Source organism: Carettochelys insculpta, chromosome 28, assembly GCF_033958435.1.
Source record: "Carettochelys insculpta isolate YL-2023 chromosome 28, ASM3395843v1, whole genome shotgun sequence".
Taxonomy (NCBI): Eukaryota; Metazoa; Chordata; order Testudines; family Carettochelyidae; genus Carettochelys; species Carettochelys insculpta.
The window spans coordinates 15896691-15915827 of record NC_134164.1 but is presented as its reverse complement, the minus strand read 5'-3'; the positions used below and the strand labels follow the sequence as shown (position 1 = coordinate 15915827).

At 40.7% G+C, this 19137-nt stretch overlaps 1 protein-coding gene across 2 annotated transcripts in view; it reads right to left on the bottom strand.

The window, feature by feature from the left end:
* NSF (N-ethylmaleimide sensitive factor, vesicle fusing ATPase) overlaps window positions 1-19137 on the bottom strand; it is a 201524-nt gene that overhangs the window by 81025 nt on the left and 101362 nt on the right. For both annotated transcript variants that reach the window (XM_074978745.1, XM_074978746.1), the window contains exons 9-10: window positions 5086-5285; window positions 373-538 (exon numbers count right to left, since the gene is read on the bottom strand). In XM_074978745.1, the coding sequence (XP_074834846.1) occupies window positions 373-538; window positions 5086-5285 (366 nt within the window). The remainder of the gene's footprint in view (window positions 1-372; window positions 539-5085; window positions 5286-19137) is intronic.

Sequence of the window (19137 nt, the reverse complement as noted above, 5' to 3'; positions counted from 1 at the left end):
GCTCTTCATACCATGAGGTTCCTGTCAATACAAGTTCTTCTTGTGCATTTTATCTTAAAATAGAGAACAAATTTTTCTCCACCTTCTAACTACAAGCAGCAACTGGAGTCTCTTACTTTACTCCACAGTTTTCCTTGGATAAAAGCTGCAGTTATGGGCATAGCTCAGAATTAGTTGTTTTTGTTTCCTGAATGCCTTGTATCAGCCCAATGGCAGTTATTTGTCATTATGTTTTTAGCGTGAGGGGATTTTGCAGCTTTCATTCAAGCTAGCACTGTGGGAGGAAAGCAGGTAACAGACACTTCCAAACCAAGGTATTTTGCCTGGACTGCATTTTTAGAAACGGTGACATCACGCTTGAGGTTTTCATACCAATGACCAAGATGTTATTTAGCTGCTCCACTCCATCGATTTTAGACAGCAGCTGGTTAACGACGGTATCGTGGACCCCAGTGCTGCCCGCCATACTCCCTCTCTGCTTGCAGATGGCATCAATCTCATCAAAGATTATGATGTGGAGGCCACTGTTTGCCCCAAGCTATTTGAAAGAAATGAGATATCAGAGGAATTGACCAGACAAAATGTTAATATTCTAGCCTCTCTCAGCATTTGCTGGTGAGAGAAAACAAAAGCATTGGCATATTTTTATCAGTAATCCCTACAAACTGTTGTGTGGACGACACCTGTAGGTCTAGTTCTTAACAGTCCAGTGCCTGGTCCGCACTAGGATTTAAAGGAGTGATAATGTATATTAGCTAACATGAGCTACCTCATTTTTAGGTCTATATGAGAGCATGTGCTAAACTGGCTGAGTTAAATTTAAGGCTCCTCCTTGGCTTTAACCTGATCACATTAGCACTTTAAGTGCAACTTATGCCTCATCTATACTGGAAGTTTAAAACCAGTTAGCATACGTTCACATAACTTCTTTGAGCAGCAGTCTGAACAGGCCCTGTACACTAGGAGGCCTTTAAGAGCAGTAAACATTTTTGTCACTTACCCATTTTTTGTTACTTTCTTCCACATTTGAGATTGTTTAACAAGGGCACAGACCGGCCACATTACAGAAGCATAATGCATTTACAAGCTCATGATTTCAAGTGCTCTGCAGACATACCAGCTCTCCATCTGTGTACAAACAATTAGGTCATAGCATCCCTAGGGCTTGCCGATGTGCAGATGCCTCAACAGTGTGGAGCAGGAGAAAACATTCAAAGCAGACCCTACTTTGGTGGCTTATGGGAAGTGATTCTGTCTATATATTTCACACAAGCAAGAATAAATAGGTACATCTGTTATTCTCTCCTGGATCATGAGCTACATAATTAAGAAAGAGTTTACTTAAGTGATGGTGTTACTTTGAGATCTTACACATTACAGCTTGAATCAAAGCAAAAACTATGTTCAGAAGCTGCAGTCTAATAAAGCTTTCATTGACAATATTGAAACAGCTCAGTCAAATCACGAATGGATGCAAACCATGACTGATCATATAACTGAGTTTGAAGAACATTTCAGACAAGGTTATAACCCACAGGCCTGAGTGAAGTGAGGCTCTACACTCATCATCCCTGTAACATGATAACTGGAAAACCAATCCAATCAATTCCAAAATTTTCAGGGAAAATTCTAGACCTCAATTGGCACAAAACTAGCAATTCTGCTGCAAATAGGAACACTGGAAAAGACAAATTCAGAAGCAAATCTAGTACTGCAGGCAGAAGAATTTCTCTATTTCCTCCTGTTTAGAGGCAGCACCTTAACTTACTGCATGAGGAAGCAGTCAGCAGCCACTGTTTCTTATTTCTTTAACAGAAGTAAGAGAGCCTTGCAAGGATGGATTATGAAGGGGGAAGCAGAAGGTACACAGAAGGGACTTGCGGGGAGAGTGCTGATGGTGCAGGGAAGCATCAGGACAACGAGAGTCAAAGCAGGGATTCCAGAACCTCCCTCAAGATTCTCATTTATGCATCCCAGGGCTGCATGCACCTGTCGAGGCTCCAGAAGCTCATGTCCAGCAGGTTTTCTGTGGAAGTTCAATGGTCCGTGTTATTCAGGAGGCTGTCTAGATGATCACAATGACGCCTTCTGGGCTTGGAGTCTATGAATTATCCACCTGAGCCCCCAAGGCCTGACTCTCCAGATAGTGGCTCCCGTTCTCTAAGTAAGGGCTGTACCCTGAGTTCCTAGAGGTATGTGACTTTTACACTGGGGGAGTGGCAAGGAGATAAACAGTGACATGGGGTCAGGTGGGGGCTACACAAAGCCCCACATATGTGGCAGGGTGGGAAATGTAGGACACACACAGCCTTGTTTAAAGGAAGGAAAGAAGAATGGAACTGGGAATACACAGCTCAACACAGGACTGGGTGGAGCTACAGAGAGGGTGCCACACAGGGAGCTCACAGGGCCACAGAAGGATGTAAGGAAACCCTGCAGCATGCAATGCATTCAGCCTACAGAAGCTAGGACGCATGCAACACCCCAGTACAGAGGAGGCCAATAATCCTGTTTGTTTTACCTGAATCTGTACCAAATTACCTCTTCCTAAGCAGTTCTTTAAAGGAGAATATTAATTCAAACCGACTTGGCTGAACTCTAAATATAAAATAAATACCTCAACCTAACCCTGGAGAGAATAATCGCTCATTTGTAGTCATTCAAGTATCCACCTGATGCCAATGAGAGAGAATAAAGCAGGGTCTTTTTTTCTACCCATATTTACATTGTCAAACCATTTTCTCCCCTCCAAATTTCTGCTTCAAAAAGACAATCTTTTGAGGCTAGCAAAGGCTGGAGACAATGAGAACAGTATGTGTGAACATGCTGTCACGCTGGCAATCTTCCCTCAACACAAGTCATTACTATTCTGACCTTTCCTAATCTCACAACTTGTCATCAGGACCACCCCCTTCCAGCCACCAGAAGGTCTGTTGTAACAGGTGTGTACCTCAAAAAGAGAAAGAGTCACCGATACCTGTTCTGTAGCAATCAACTGGAGAAGGGAGTATAACACTCTTCTGATAACCCTACAGCAGTAACTGATCAGAACATTTTTATAGGGAAGTACAAATCCTTAGCAACTCCATGTTCAGCCCCTCCAACAAAGGATGTCAAAATCAGAGAGCTGACACTTCCTGTAGCAGGCTCAAACTACCAAGAGCAGTCTCTAACAGTCTATTTCTGCTGCACCACATAAACAGCATTTAGACCGTACACAAAATTAAACAGATATGAAAAATTGTAACTCATCCCCTTGTCTACTATATCCACTTCCCATCCTTAATGGAGGCAACTGTGTTTTGCAAAATTAGCTGTGCATTATTGTGCTGCTTGCTACCCACGATTTTTGGTAGGAAAAATTTGTAACAGCATCATACAACCTTAGACAAAGAACCAGATGTCAGACTGAGTGGTACAATACAAACATGGGAAACAGAATGCAAAAGCAGTTTTTTTTTTTGCTTTTTAAAAAAAACCCTCACAAGAATAGTTCCAAATACGCCCACCTTTGCCAGGAAGGGCACAGAGGTAGTCTGGAAGGACAGAGTGGGGATAGTTTTACTGGTAATAGGGGAAACTTGTCATTCAGATTCACAAAGCGAATCTCCAGAGTAAAAACACCACATGCTGATCTCAGTGAGACAACTCTTCATGTACAGGTAAGTAATCTTCACTTCGGTCCTAGAGTCCAAGGCCAGAAGGCACCATTGTGATCATCCAGTATGACCAGCTGCATAGCACAGACCACAGAAAGTCCACAAAATACTTCCTAAAACAAATCTTTTGGACACACATACTAATCTTGTTTGAAAACAGTCAGTGATGAAGAATCCATTGTGACTCCTGACGAACTGTTCCAATGGTTGATTACACTCAGTTAAAAAAATACACCTTATTTCTACTCAATTGGTCTAGCTTCAACTTCCAGCCACTAGATCACACTGTACCTTTCTCTGCTAGGCTGAAGAGTCCATTGCCATATACTGGCTCCCTGGATAGGTACTTATAGACCAATCAAATCACCCCTTAACCTTCTCTGTTAAACCGACTGAGCTCCTTGTGTATATCAGCGTAAGGCAGGTTTCCTAATCCTTTAATCATTCTCATTCCGCTATTCTGAACCTCTCTCTAATTTGTCAGTGTCCTCCTTGAATTACGGGCATAGCAGTCCAATAGTATTCACCCCAGTACCACACAGAACTAAAATAACCTCCCTAATCCTACTTTAGATTCCTCTGTGTATGCACCTAAGGATCACTTCATCTCTTTGGCCATAGCTTCATACTGGGAGCTCACGTTCAGCTGAGCCTTCTTCCCAACCTTTTTCAGAGTCACTGGTTCCCAGGAGAGAGTCACCCATCCTGTCAATAAGGCCTACATTCTTTGGTCCAACTTCAGACATCTACATTTGTACTAAACACCTTGAGAGCTTCCACAAGTCACCAACCAATCCTGACTGCTCTGTGTCGGTGGCCTGACCCTTAATTATGTATTCCTTCCCCAAGTCTTGTGTTATCTGTGAGGAGTTTATGCTTTCCACGTTAACATTAAAAATGCTAAATAGCACAGATCCAAAAACCAGTCCCCCAGAGGGTGGAGAAGTCCTAGAAACTACACCATTTGATGATCATTCCCTACTTACAGCCATATTTTGAGATCTATAAGTTAGTCAACTTTTAATCCATTTAACACATGCCATGTTAATTTTATATCTTTGTAATATTTCAATCAAAATGTCATAACATACTAAGTCAAACGCATTACAGAAGTTCAAGTATATTACATTAACACTATTAATTTTATCAACCAAACTTGTAATCTCATAAAAAATCAAGTTAGTTTAACAGGATTTATTTTTCATAAATCCATGTTGATTGGCATTAGTTGTATTATCCTCCTTTAGCTCTCTATTAAGTCTCTTATCAACTGTTCCATTACCTTAACTGTTTACCCTTTCTAAATAAGGGCACTACATTAACTTTATTCCAGACTGCTGGAACCTCTTTGGTGTTCCAAGATTTACTGAAAAGTAAACCTTCAGTCATGCTTCACACATATACTATTGCTGCTATTTTGCATTACCCTCCTTTGCTCCTCTTCAGCATCAGCAAAGAGTTTACGGATGTTGGCCTCGGACTCTCCTACATATTTGTTCAGGATTTCTGGACCATTCACCACCTTTGGCTCTCTGGCATTCAGCATCTTGCCAATCTGTCTAGCCATCAGTGTTTTACCACAGCCTGGTGGCCCATACAACAGGATGCCTTTCACATGCTTGCAGCCTAGAATAAAAGGAAACATAAGAAGCAGGTTAACAAAAGATATAAAAAATAGTAACTGTTAATGGAAAAAGTCTGAGACAGTTTGCCGTGTTAGTCTGTATCTTCACAAAACAAACCAGCAGTCCTGTAGCACTTTAAAGACTAACAATATAATTTATTAGGTCATGAGCTTTCATGGGACTGGGTCTGTCCCAGGAAAGCTCCTCACCTAATAAATAATTTTGTTAGTCTTTAAAGTGTTATAGGTTTGCTTTTTTTGTTAATGGGAAAATTGAGATTTTTGTGTAAGCACATCCCTGTGGCCAGATCTACACTAGGAGGTAAAATCGATTTTAGATACACAAATCCAGCTATGAGAACTGCATAGCTGGCATGATGTATTTAACCTGATTTTTGCCACCACCCACAGAGCAGGAAGTAGATGGGAGAAACTCTCCCATCTTCTTCCCCATCTACTTCCCCTACTCCTTGAGAGTTCCATTAGTACCAGGATTGATGGTGGCACCATGACAGTTCACTTTAATGCATTCCCACTAAACGTGCTAAATCAAACCTGGAAGATCAACTGCCAGTGGCTCAACTTCCCTTAAGTATAGGCATACCCTGAGCTTGTCAAGGCCATTATATTTGTTTATACATTTTGTACAAGTATGGAGAAGAGAAAAAATGTTTTGCTAAAATGGCTCCTTTACCTGACACACTGGGTCTGTCCCTGTTCTTATTCTAGGAACATGAAATCATCTAGTGGGATCTCCTCTATAATGTAGTCCACAGAATTTCACATGATTCCTGTATAAAGGCCAAAACTTTTGGTTGAATTAGAGGGGGTGTGTGTGTGTGTGTGTGTGTGTGTGTGTGTGTGTGTGTGTGTGTGTGTGTGTGTGTGTGTGTGTGTGTGTGTGTGTGTGTGTGTGATTTACAGACTTCAGGTGGTGGAGGATCCAACAGGTGGTGGAGGATCCAACATGTCCCTAGGGAAGCTATTTCAGTGCTTATCTTCAATGTTAACATTTTGCCTTAAGTTTTTGTTTGAGTTTGTCCACTATTAGATTTCAGCCTGTGTGCACTACATTAAAAAGATCTCTACTATCAGAAACCTTCTCCCCAGGTGCATATTGATCTGATGGGTTTGGTCTTGCTTAGAGCAGGGGGCTGGACTCGATGGCTTTTTTAGGTCTCTTCCAGCTCTATTGTTCTATGATTCTATATTTAAAATCACCATTTAATCATTTGTATGAATTATAGTGAGCTTTTTAAACTTCTCTAGCTGTAAGACACGTTGCTCAAATGAGTCCAGTTTACCATGTGATCCTGATTGCTTGTACACCTGACTTATTTACCAGCTTACCAGTTTGGGTCATTTGTAAACTTTACCAGCAAGCATTTGCTATTTTCACAGTACAATACACATAATTAGACAGTGGAACACTGCCACAAGACACCATTCAGGCCAAGAGTTTAGTAAGATTCAAAAGAGTTGGAGGATATTTACATGGATACCAACACTATCCAGAATTATAATTAATTATTTCTGGAAGGAATATAAAGCTAATGCTTCAGAGCTCAAGCTTTCTGTGAGGTGCTAGGCAGAATGGCCTACAGCTGCGTGTTCCAAGGTTCCTTGCACTTTCTGAAGAAGCATTTGGTGCAAGCCACTTTGAGTAAAGGCACCAGACTAGGTGATCAATGAGCTGATCAAATCTTGACTATTCCTATGTTCTTCACTTCACTGATGAAGATATTTAACAGAATTGAGACAAGAGCACATCCATGCAGGACTCCAGCAGAAAGCGTACAGGATCCATTTAGTTTGACTTCCAATATAGCTTGGGCTAGAGAATGTCACTCAGATTCCTGTATCAAACCCAGAATACATAGTTAAGAGATTCATCCAATCTTGATTAAAGTTTTTAAAGTGATGACAAATCTATCACTCTATGCCACACATCTGAAGTTAGTTGGTTCAAACGTGGCTGATGAACCATACGAGAGAAAAGTATGCATGCAGTATGATACTCTGCTGACTGGAAGCAGCATAAATCCTAAGCTAGATGAACAACAACAGGCATTTGGCTAAAATAAAACTTATACACTTCTATATTAAAAAAATGGAAAACTTAAAAGTGAAAATGCATGAACCAGAATCGAAGACCAGGATATATCTGTAATGGAACAATGGCAGAATTTTAAAAAAAATCAATACAATCAAGTTCAGCATATGCCGGGATGTCTTAAGGCAGAGCCAAAGGGGCCATATCCCCATGGCCCTCTGCAGAAAGGCAAGCATTATCAGTGACATGTGAAAAAATATTTTAAGTAGCTGATAAACACTGGGTTCAAAGTGCTTCAAGAAACTGAAATTGCAAATGTGAATTGTGACTTTGCTGCTCACTGATCTAGAAAGTGATGCTTTTAAATCAGCAAATAGGCATAAGATTTCTTTCCTATCACCACTATGTTGTGTTTTGGGTCACAAGAAAATTTTCAAGACAATAGCTACACTTTTGATTTCCTACTGTAAATGTAAAATTGTAGGTGCCCTAAATTCTTTTTGCACCCAGGGGCCTCCAAACTCATTAAGACAGCCCTGCTTACAGAGGTTATGCACTATAAACTGACCAACCCTCGACATTAAAGGGAGATTTCATTAAATTAGGTAGCTTCTCAAAACAGCCGTTAAGGAAGAAGTAAAAGTCTTAGATGTAGCATGGCTGAAACTTATGAAAACATGAACTATCTTAGCAGCACAGATATAGCTGAATTAAATTGGAAACAGACCAGCGAGAAATAAACCAATATAGCTTATACAGAAAGGAAGTTATTTGTTTAAGCTCAAAAGAGATAAGTCAAAGTGAGCAATTTTAAACCTAGCAATACAACCGAGTGTCTTTTTGTCAACCAAGAAAGCTAAACTACCACAGGATCAATAGACAGAATTAAACAATCACCACCATAAACACAACACAGGAAATGTTATTTGCTGAATACATGAACACATTTAATGCAATATTTATGGATGAGATTTTTACATGCATGAGCACGTTCCAAGACTTCCCCCAGTAATCCTAAACCAACGCTCCTACATAGATGCAAGATGTCAGGCAGTCAGGTGGCGTTCAATGCATTCAATGTCAAAACAAAAATCTTGGCTAGCTATTCTAGTCACTGTGACTGAAAGTTAAAGCTACAACTGCTCCATCACATGCAGACCTGTGAAAACCTGCATACGCACTAGTCCATGGGTCAGCAATCCCCAGCATAGGTACAAAGTGGCATGCAAGCCAATTTTCATCAGCATGCAAGGCAGGAGCTCAGCCCTCCCCCTTCCCCCATGCAGCCAAGAACTTGCTCAAAGCCATGCAACTTGTGGATTAATAGAAGACCAGCTAACACTACCAACCACTACCTAAATGGTAAAACCATAAATCTAATTTATTTACTGATGAAGCCATTGTAAGTAGGACGAGTAGTGACTGCTAAAATTACCACTGGCACTCGGACTGTACATAGAGGTCAAAAGGTCAAATTTCAGTACTCCACCTTGGAAAGGTTGCTGACCACTGAACTAGGGGTTGCTGCAAGAACCCTAATTTTCAGCTGACAACAACAAACAGGGGAGCAAAGAAAAAGCCACAAAATGGATTTAAACCACAGAATGCAACTTCATTAACTTTTAATATTAATGACAGGGACTAACACTCTCCAAACTACCAGACATTAAGTAGTTCAGTGACAGGTTAAAAGGTCTCAGGTCATACAAACAAGGAATGGCTAAACCCCTGCCATTCAATTTGTGATTTAGTTCACTATTGAATTTCTCCACCCACTGTATGCGAGGAAAGAGGAGGTTGCAAACAATAGGCAGCTCAGAATATGTACACTTAATGTCCCTTTCTCACTTCACAGGCTAAGAGAATCCCTTACAGCCCCTCACTCAGACTGGACGCCAGCTGCATTTAACAAGAATTGGTCTCCACACCTTCCCTAACCTCCCTGTCTGAAACACAGTACTCCTGTTTTATCTTTATCATCTCCAACCATCAACCTCCAGGACCCTTGGGATATGAGCTGCCCAGGGCATGAAAAAGTCTGGAGCAATTTGGTGCCCAAATTTCATGGTGCTCTATGCAGCTGCGTATTTTGTGTACTGGTGGGAATGGTCCAGACACCCACCACTTATGGGGGGGAACTTTCAGCAGCAAGAATGGCTGCTGAGAGATTGGGAATGCCTGAACACGTGGATTCACTGGAGCCAGCTCCACTCCATGCTCACCGTCCCCCCCCCCACCTCATGATCCCACACATGCATTCCAGGAAGGGGAAAGTAAATGAGGGTGGGGAGACCGACTGATGAAGAAAATCTAACCTTGAGGAACGAACTGTATTAATTTGCTTTGTATTTCCAGTGAAAAGTTGGGAGGCCAAAAGTACTTGGGAAAATTCTTACTGATATATTTGAACACGTTTCAGAACTGTGTTTGGTTCCCAGTAGATTAGATCAGTCTAAAAACTTATTTAGAAGTGTTTAATTGTTCTAAGGATTAAAAACCATTAGTCACTGGAACCAGTTCAGTGCCAGATAGAGCTACCTACACAGATCATGTTTATTTTCGGAGATTAGTTTCCTTTTATCCATATTTGACTTTCTCCTTTATTGTTAGATTTCTTTCCTTGTGTGCAAACCCCATACTAAAACATTTACAGCATTTAATATACTGGTTAGTAGAGAAGTAAGGTGCTTATCTTTTTAATGTGCCAAGATAGGACACACACGATCAGAGTTCAATTTCTAGTGCTGCCAGAAACCGAGCAATCTTGGGCAAGTTCTGTTATTTTCAATTTGAATAAATGCTCATTGCAACACATTGTCATTGATCTGTGTTACTTAGTTTTCCTTGCTGCCGTCTTACCTTTCGTGTTGTGTCTATAGCAGTAAACAAATTCTGCAACTTGAAAAGAGAAGATCGAACGAAGCGTATCCAGCCCCCTCAAGCCTCCTTAGAAAACTGCAGTTTAATTTTATTATGTGTAGCAACAAAACTGAAATTTTGGAGGGAAGAAAACAGAGCAACTGGTTTGCAACAACCAAGATGTTATTGGGGAAGCGAGGCTCAGAAAAATTAGTCAGTCAACTTTCAAGTATTCAAAAGTTAAAAACAAAATACTCAACAAAAAGACCACTTTACCCAGGAGCCCACAAGGCAATCATAAATTAGAAGAGAATCCTGTCAAATTAGTGTCAGGAGATGAACTGCTTATAGGTTTGTGGGAGAATACGATCTCCCATGTAGCCAAGAAGTAAGAGGCAGGATTTGGATGATGAATTGCAGGGGAATCCCAAGCACAGAAGCCAGCTGATTTAGATGGCTCCACTGTGCTCAGAGTTGAGGAGGGACAAACAAAAGGCTATTGGCAAGTCAGGGCACATGTACGCAGACTGGAGAGCATCTTGGAACAGCTGTATTGAATACCTACACTTTTAGGCAGCACACCTGCAAGAGGCAGCATGATGACAGGAGACAAGCTTCACAGACCTGCCAAGTTCTTCCTCTTCACACCAATTCAGTTGCTATAGGGTGGCCATTTTATGTGATTTTTGTAGAGCTTTTATGGACATCTGGAGTTTTGAGTCCAGACCCACCTACCACACTTGCCAAAACCTAACTTGGGACCCAACAGACTGTGAGAGAGTTGGTTTGAGGTGATGGGATACTCTTTAATCACACAGATGCCCAGCCAGGGTACAGTGTTAAAGTATTTTCCTCCTCTCTCTAAGCAACCACATACTGTTCACTCTTCACAAGACTCTTCTAAGATTAACTGAATCAGGGAAATAGGAAAGATCATAACTCCTAGATGCCACTTGGCAGCGTTAATTTAGTCCTGTTGGGTTTATGGACGTGCCTCCCATGAAAAGGCCAAGAGCACAGAGATCAGCTCAGAGGGAAAAACGAAGTCTCTAGGCACAGGAATGGGTCATAGCATGTTATGTATATTAAGAGGGCACCCATGTGCCCTAGTCACAGAACAGGCTAGATGTTGTACACACACCAAAATGACAGCATCTGCTCCCAAAGTGCCAACAATCTAATATACGAGAGACAACGGATGGATACGGACAGACTGGGAGCTCAAGGAATCAGTGCAATGATTGTCAGCGTGACAGGCAATGGTCCCAGCACACCAGCTGCCTAGCCATTGTCAAGCTTCACCACACATTCATCATTATTGCACAATGGAAGTCTTTAAGGAGGTGGAAGTTTCAAATACAAAGTACTGCATCTCAGGTAGGGTTCTCAGTTCTAGCAGGGCATATTCCTGGAGGTTTCATCACATGACAATCTAATTCCCGGAGACTCAGGAACAATCCTGGAGGGTCGGCAACCCAAACCTCAAGAGCACTATCTATTGAGCACGATGAGCACAAGAGCAAGAAATGATGGAATCTCAGCTTCAACACTAACTTCTTCTGTGTCCTTGGCAAGTCACTTCATTTTGCTGCCCCTGCTTTCACCATCTGACAACTGACCACATTACTCATCATAACAGCAACGAAGGGCCCTGTGGCACCTTATAAACTAACAGAAAAATTTTGAGCATGAGCTTTCGTGACCAAAGACTCACTTCATCAGATGCTGATCTTTGCTCACGAAAGCTCATGCTCAAAACTTCTCTATTAGTCTATAAGGTGCCACAGGACCCTTCATTGCTGTTACCGATCCAGACTAACATGGCTACCCCTCTGATACATTACTAATCATAAGCACTTCACAGGGACGTTTGTTTTGCTGAATCACACTACGTGAATGATAAATTCTCTCCCCATGAAGTAAGAACATATGGAAGCCAAACCAATGAATTCCCATCAAACAGAAAGGCTACATGCAGTCACAATCAGATTTTCTTTCACAACTACATCTACACCCAGTCAAAATTTAAAAACCATTTAAAACAAACAGGCCCATGTTAAAATAGACAGGTGATGACAAACTACAAACGTTATGCCTTAAATAACAGTTCCACAAAAAAAGCAGCAAGTTTTTTCTCCATTTTGCACTTTATCTAGATCAAGCCAATGTGGCCAAAATGTCAATACTATTAAACAGATCTCAAACACAAATTATTCACTGACCAGGCATTTCTAGCCAGCTAGGTTTGGCATCAGAACTATCACTAAATTTAAGAGAGGACACCGTGTTAGTCCTTATCTTCACAAAACAAAAAAACAGTCATAAAGCACTTTAAAGACTAGCAGTTTTTGACACTCTTTTCTTCTCCACCTCTCCTCGTCTGCACTGCATAGGGACCTCTCAAATTGCGCTACCTCCTCATGGACTATTGCTTCCACTGGTGAGGGTCTTGGGCATGGCTTTTCCAAGTGTCGACAGTGATGCTACATTTTTTCTACGTCTGCTTTCAGCATGCCCTTGTAACGCTTCCGCTGGGCCCCAATGCTTCTCTGTCCTTCCTCCAATTCAGAAAACAGAATCTGTTTACGGAGGCACTGGTCAGACACCCAAACCACGTGACCAGCCCAATGAAGTTGTTGATGAATGATAATGGCTCCAACGCCGGTCATGTTTGACTCTTCCAGGACACTAGTGTTTGTGCGCCTATCCTCCCAAGAGATATTTAAGAGTCTCCTGAGGCAACATTGATGATACTGTTCGAGTACCTTCAAGTGACACTTTAATGTTGTCTAGATTTCACATGCGTATAGTAAGGCTGGAACAACCACTGCATGGTATACAAGGAGCTTTATCTTGGGATATATGTCCCATTTCTCCAACATGCCTTCTCTCAGGCAGGCGAAAGCAGAGCTTGCACAGCTCACACAATGCTGGATTTCTGCATCAATGTCAGCTTTAGAGGAAAGATGACTTCCAAGGTATGGGAAGTGCTCCACATTTTCCAGCAGTTTGCACTGACTTTAACAGAAGGTTCACGAGACTGTCCCATCAGTGAAGGTCTGTGGAGAACCTTGGTCTTTTTGATGTTCGGTGCGAGGCCGAGATTCTCGTTATGCTTCAGCGAAGACACTTATGAGTTACCATGCAGTTTAATTACCTCGTCAGGGTAACAATATGCATGTCATAGGGACTACAAAGTGGGAGATGAAAAGAAGGAAACTACTCAGATTATGAAGTTGGGGGAAAATGGATGATGAAAATCCAGAGAATGCCCAAGCCACAACTGTACAGAAATTATAAATGGACACTCAATCCAGAATGACATTTAGCCAAAATAAGACTAACTTTGATAACCATAGTAACAGAGAGGTAGTAATGTCAGTCAGTATTCTAACAAAACAAAACAGCAGTCATGTAGCACTTTTATATCTGAAGAAGTGGGTCTGTCCTATGAAAGCTCATTACTTAATAAATTATTTTGTGAGTCTTTAAAGTGCTATTGGACTGCTGCTTTGTATTGTTTTGTTTGATAACAATGTATTTAATTCTCTTAATACTAAGTCTTCTCAAAAGATCAACACAAATTCGCCTTAGTGGGTAAGGAGCTTTCCTACTTAGTGGTGTAATACCACTTTAAAATAAAAGAAATTGGGTGTCAGCATAACATTCACATGCACCTAAATTAAAGTGACATCTCTATTAAATGTACCAGCCTTGTGTATAGTGAGCAAGAGATGATTTATATATTAATCAAGCAGGTTAGTGTATGACTACGGTTCTTAGACTTTATCTGCCATACGGAAAAGATCTTCCACAAGTACAGTTGAGAAAAACCTATCCCCTCCACCACCACATAAGCCTTCCATTACTCCTGCCTAGATCCACTGCCATCAGTTAACCTCAATATAAGGTCTAAGAGCTTCTGAAATGAAGTTAAAGCAAAGGGATTTGCAGCTGCCTCTTCCCCATAAACAGAAACACACACACAAGAACAGACCTTAAGCAGCTAACAGAGGTTTTCATCTTAAAGGAACCCTGCAGAACAAACTGTTTGACCTAACAAATCACATTTTCTCCAAAGAGTTTCTCTTTGCCTTTAATTGTCTTCCTCCCTTCCCCATTATCCATGTACGGCCATGGATTTTTTTAACAGATATATATTACATGCAAGAGGCGCTTGCTAGATTTATGACAACTGCATTTATCAGTTTCCTTCTGATGAAATGTGAAACTGAAAATAAATTAGCCCAAAACATGAGCTCCAAACACACACAGTCTTTTACTAAACAAATCAGCAATCATATAGCACTTTAAATAATAAAAAAATTTTAAAGTGCTACATGACTGCTGGTTTGTTTTGTATGGCTATTAGCAAGGGGTAAGGTATGGTGCCCAGCCTTTTGTTGAAGGCGGGAGACAGATGGCAGGAGACAAAGCGCTTGATCATTGTCTTCGGTTCACCTCCTCTGGGGCACCTGGCACTGGCTACTTTTGGCAGACAGGATACTGGGCTAGATGGACCTTTGGTCTCACCCAGTATGGCTGTTCTTATGTTCTAATACACACTAACACCGCTACTTCTCTGCTGCCTTTTGCTACACAATCAAAACACATGACCCCAAAGTGGACTCTGATAGCAAATTCAGAGTTGATATGAAACAGCCTAATCTCAGGCTTTTAACAATCATTGTATCATCGAGAGAGAGAGAGAGACTGCCCTCATCTTTTAACCACTTAAAAGTGCATCCAGATAGCTACTTTAATCTTAAAGTCATCACTGGATGGATTCCAGATCACAGAATCTCACATTCAGCTGTACATTTCATACCCCATGTAGATGTTGATACCATGGCCTTCCCCAGCACTTTTCTGCAGTCTGTAGAATGACACTAGATGCTTGTTATTTTGCCTATAACCCAGTGTCATAAATGCAATGCGTGCTTTTTAAGAAGAGGTGCACACAAATGTATTACAAAACAAATACTGGTAAAAAGGAGCTGCCAGTGGCTCAGAGTACCATTGACGTAGCAGGGTCGCTGGCTATCCACACTAATCAGCCAAGGGTCCCTTTGCGGGGAGGGGAAAAATCATCCCTTCAATCATTACAGGTTCTGGCAGCACAAGAACTTCCTCACTTCGTCTTAGCAGCCCGTTCTCCTGCACCCCACCCTGTCCTTCTTTCCTTTTATAGCTTTTCCTATGTAAGAGAGAGAGCTGTCTCTTCCACTCCCAGCTTCTTCACAAAGCATTGCTGCCAGTGAAGTGGTTTAGCCCTTTTTTAGTTCACCCAGGTATGTGGCACATGAACCTGGCAACACAGGACTTTTATTGAGGTGATCATATCATTAGCTTAGTTTCAGTTAACATTGACCTCCAAAGTAAATAAATCTTGGCTGACACTTTAAAAACATAACAATAGCCATGTATGTCAGTATCCTGGCTTCTGACAGTGGGCAAATCCAGGTGCCCCAGAGGGAATGAACACAAGAGGTCACCATCAGGTAAAGCACTATTCCCAACTCTGGCAAACAGAGATGAGGGACACGGACACCATCCCAGCCCATCGTGGCTGATAGCCACTTATGGACCTATCATCCATCAACTTAACAAGTTCTTCCTCCCCCTGCCCCCAAATCCTGCTATAGGTCTTTCTAACATCATTTGTCAACGATTTCCACAGGGTTAATAAGTGTTTTAAATCAGTCTGGCAAAGAGATGAACTAAAGATCAGAGAAAATATGTTATTTGCCAGGGCCTCATGAAATCTGAAGTTTACAGCCAAGTGCAAAACCAAGTAACCTGCAATCCAGACCGCAGAATGATTATATCATTTTCATGTAATTTTTTAAGTTATTCAGCACATACTCCATAAAATGTAAAAACACATTTACAGTATTGAATAGTAACAGAGAGGGAGCCGTGCTAGTCTATATACTATCAAAACAAAAAAGCAGTCAAGTAACTTAAGGGTTTGCGTGTTACTGAAGAAAAATTTTCACACCACTATTCAAAGGGAGACAGCCAAGCTGTCTTTTATATTCATATTCGGCACATTAACGCATGGTTCGAACCGGGATGGGAATTTTCTGAGTCACTATGGGGCTCGTTTGCGTACTTAGCTTAATCTAATTCTTGACCTTCACTCACCTCCTACCACTCTACTCTCTGATTTGCTCACCTTGATCATTTTTTTCTGATTTGTCCTCCTTGATTACTGTTTTTGGTTCTCTGTGCCTTAAATATTAAGTCTGTTCTGGTATGGCTACGGTCTGAAGAAGTGGGTCTCTCCCACGAAAGCTCACCTAATAAATTATTTCGTTAGTCTTTAAAGTGCTACTTGACTGCTTTTTTATTTACAGTATTGTGTTTGTTAATATTAAATCTAATAGCAAAGTAAGAATAGAGCCATGGATTCCCAACTTTCCAATTCACTGTTCTTAGCACTAGCCCCACTTTCCCCTCAAGAAAGAATGGCCTGGTGATCTCTCAGAACAATAGTGCTCTGGTACTGACAGTTAAAATGGGGCTATAGCCAAGACGGATTCAGTACCAATGATGATAGGAAAGCTCTACTCTCAGAGCTCATGGGAAAGCCCTCAAATGGCTGAACTAAGGCTCAAAACTGAAAGACACACAGAGCAGCATGTTACAATACGAGAAGTTACATCGGTCAGTTACATAACTACTAATATTCTCTCAGCTATTTACCAATAATACACACAAAAAACTAAGCCATCTTTCTTTTATATGAGCCCAGTTATCAGTGAAGTTTATCAAAAAATTTCAGGTCTTCAATCCTACTTTGTGATCCCCTGCGCATGTGCGCACACAGCTGGATATCCAGTTTGTGCACACCCTATCCTGATTGCTCCAGATAGCTTGGATGGATCTGAAATTGTAGCCTTTAAATCTATCCTGTCTTCAAAGCAAACACTCCACATCCCTCTATTATCAATAGGACAGCAGTTTACTGGGGGGAGTGGGGTAGGATACAGAGAAGAGGAGATCAACTCACACCTCAAGGTGTCTAATTATGAATCTTCTATGTTTTTTCACTCTAATTTCATTTTCAGCATCCTCTTTTTAGATGTGATATACAGATCAAGCACTTATTTCTCAGTTTACTTTCCCCCTAGTGTTTTTCTCTGATCTCATTATCAGTTCTGATTTTGTCAAAGTTTGTATCTAAGGAACCATTTAAGGACCTTCATCTCTGACCAATACTTTGATTGAACTAGAATGTTGATTTCTGCCAAAAATCTATAATGACTCTAGAGAGCTCCCTGGTAACCCTATGGAAACTAACTCCTTCCAGTGTTTCCATTCTTCTTAGGATGGTTGAGAGTCCATTCTGTAACCTTGGCCTTGATTTAAGCTGCCCTCAGAAAGCTCACAGTGTCTTCAATGGAAACTGTTTGTAGACATACACAGGCATAGTTTTGCCCATTCATTAATCTACTAGTTTGTTTAATCAAGGACTTCTCCTAAATAGTAACAACAACAAAGTAGAATCAACAAATTTGGTATGCAGCTTTCTCTAACCATTATTTAAAGCAATGTAAGGGTTTGATGGTGCCAGGAAAACAGGATATGTCTGTAATGGGATTGCCTCTCAGAAAACCAAGCAGAAAAAGAGATAGAATCACCAGATCAAATACAATACTAAAACTTGACATAACTGAGTGAATGCTTAAAGAGACTGAAAGAAGATGAGCCAGAAAAATAGGATGAATCTGGAATAGGATTGCTTCTCAATAAGTCTTACATAAAAGATATAAAATGTAGAAATTTGGAATAACGCTCTATTTTAGTGCAGTTAAATCAATGCTTAAGGTTGAAAACTAGAAGAAAATGTTATTTGAAACCAAATTAACTACAGCCCTTTTCGTTAAAGCATATGAAATAACAGTTATAGGGATGAAGAAAAGATACACTTGATGGAATTCCCATGTAAGAAGTTTTACTAAAAATATTAAATTTAATAATCCCTTTTTTAAAAATCCAAAATAAAAATTAACTTCATAAAATAACACTATTTTTAAAAATATAATCTATTTAAATAAAGCATGTACATTTTTCTTTTGCTTTCCAAAACAAAGAAAAAAAAACTTCAGTGAGATGAAGACCAGAGATATGCCGGGTAAATCTGCTAGTCACAAAAAAAATGTAATCATGCCCAAATGACACAGGAAAGATCACTGAAAAGCAGTACATAAGTTATTATTTTGGATACAGAGTGTCTATCTCAAAATCCACAGCATACTGTGCCAGAGCAATTATACATGAATCACAGGAACAGAGAACAATGAGGGCCCAGGCCTTAAGGGGTTCTTAATGGGCTTTTGTTTGTTGTAGACTGTTTCAGTTCTATTTGCAGCAATGAAACCCTGGGGAAGTTCAGAGAACCAGCAGGTGACGAAATTAGGCAAGCATTTCCTGGAACCACTGCCAGTCCTCTTGCCTGGAGATTCATTCACACACTGCAAGGCCAGAAGGAACCATGGCAAACCTCTAGTGTGAGCTCCTGCCTAACACAGGACACAGAATTCTCCTGAATTAGTTCCTGTTTGAATTACAGCCCATTCTTAGAGGCATTCTTCTCTGTTTTCCTACTGTATTGACTTATTTATGGTAGAATAATTTTAAAAGTTTTACAAGCATTTTATTTCTGGAATATTTGTAAATAGCAGAAAATAAATTGTTGTAGCCTTTGAATTATTAATTTGCCCTGCTCTACACATCTCTGAATATAACTAATGTTATATAAAAATCTAATATGGGACACACACACACTCTCTCCCTCTCCCTCCCCCCCCCCAGTTCACAGCTGGGCTCCCAGGTGATACAACAATATGAATAATGAACTACAGGCTGATGTAGAACCTTGTCTATACGAAATTGTCCTACTGCCCACTATATTCTGAATTAGATTACTTCCTCAA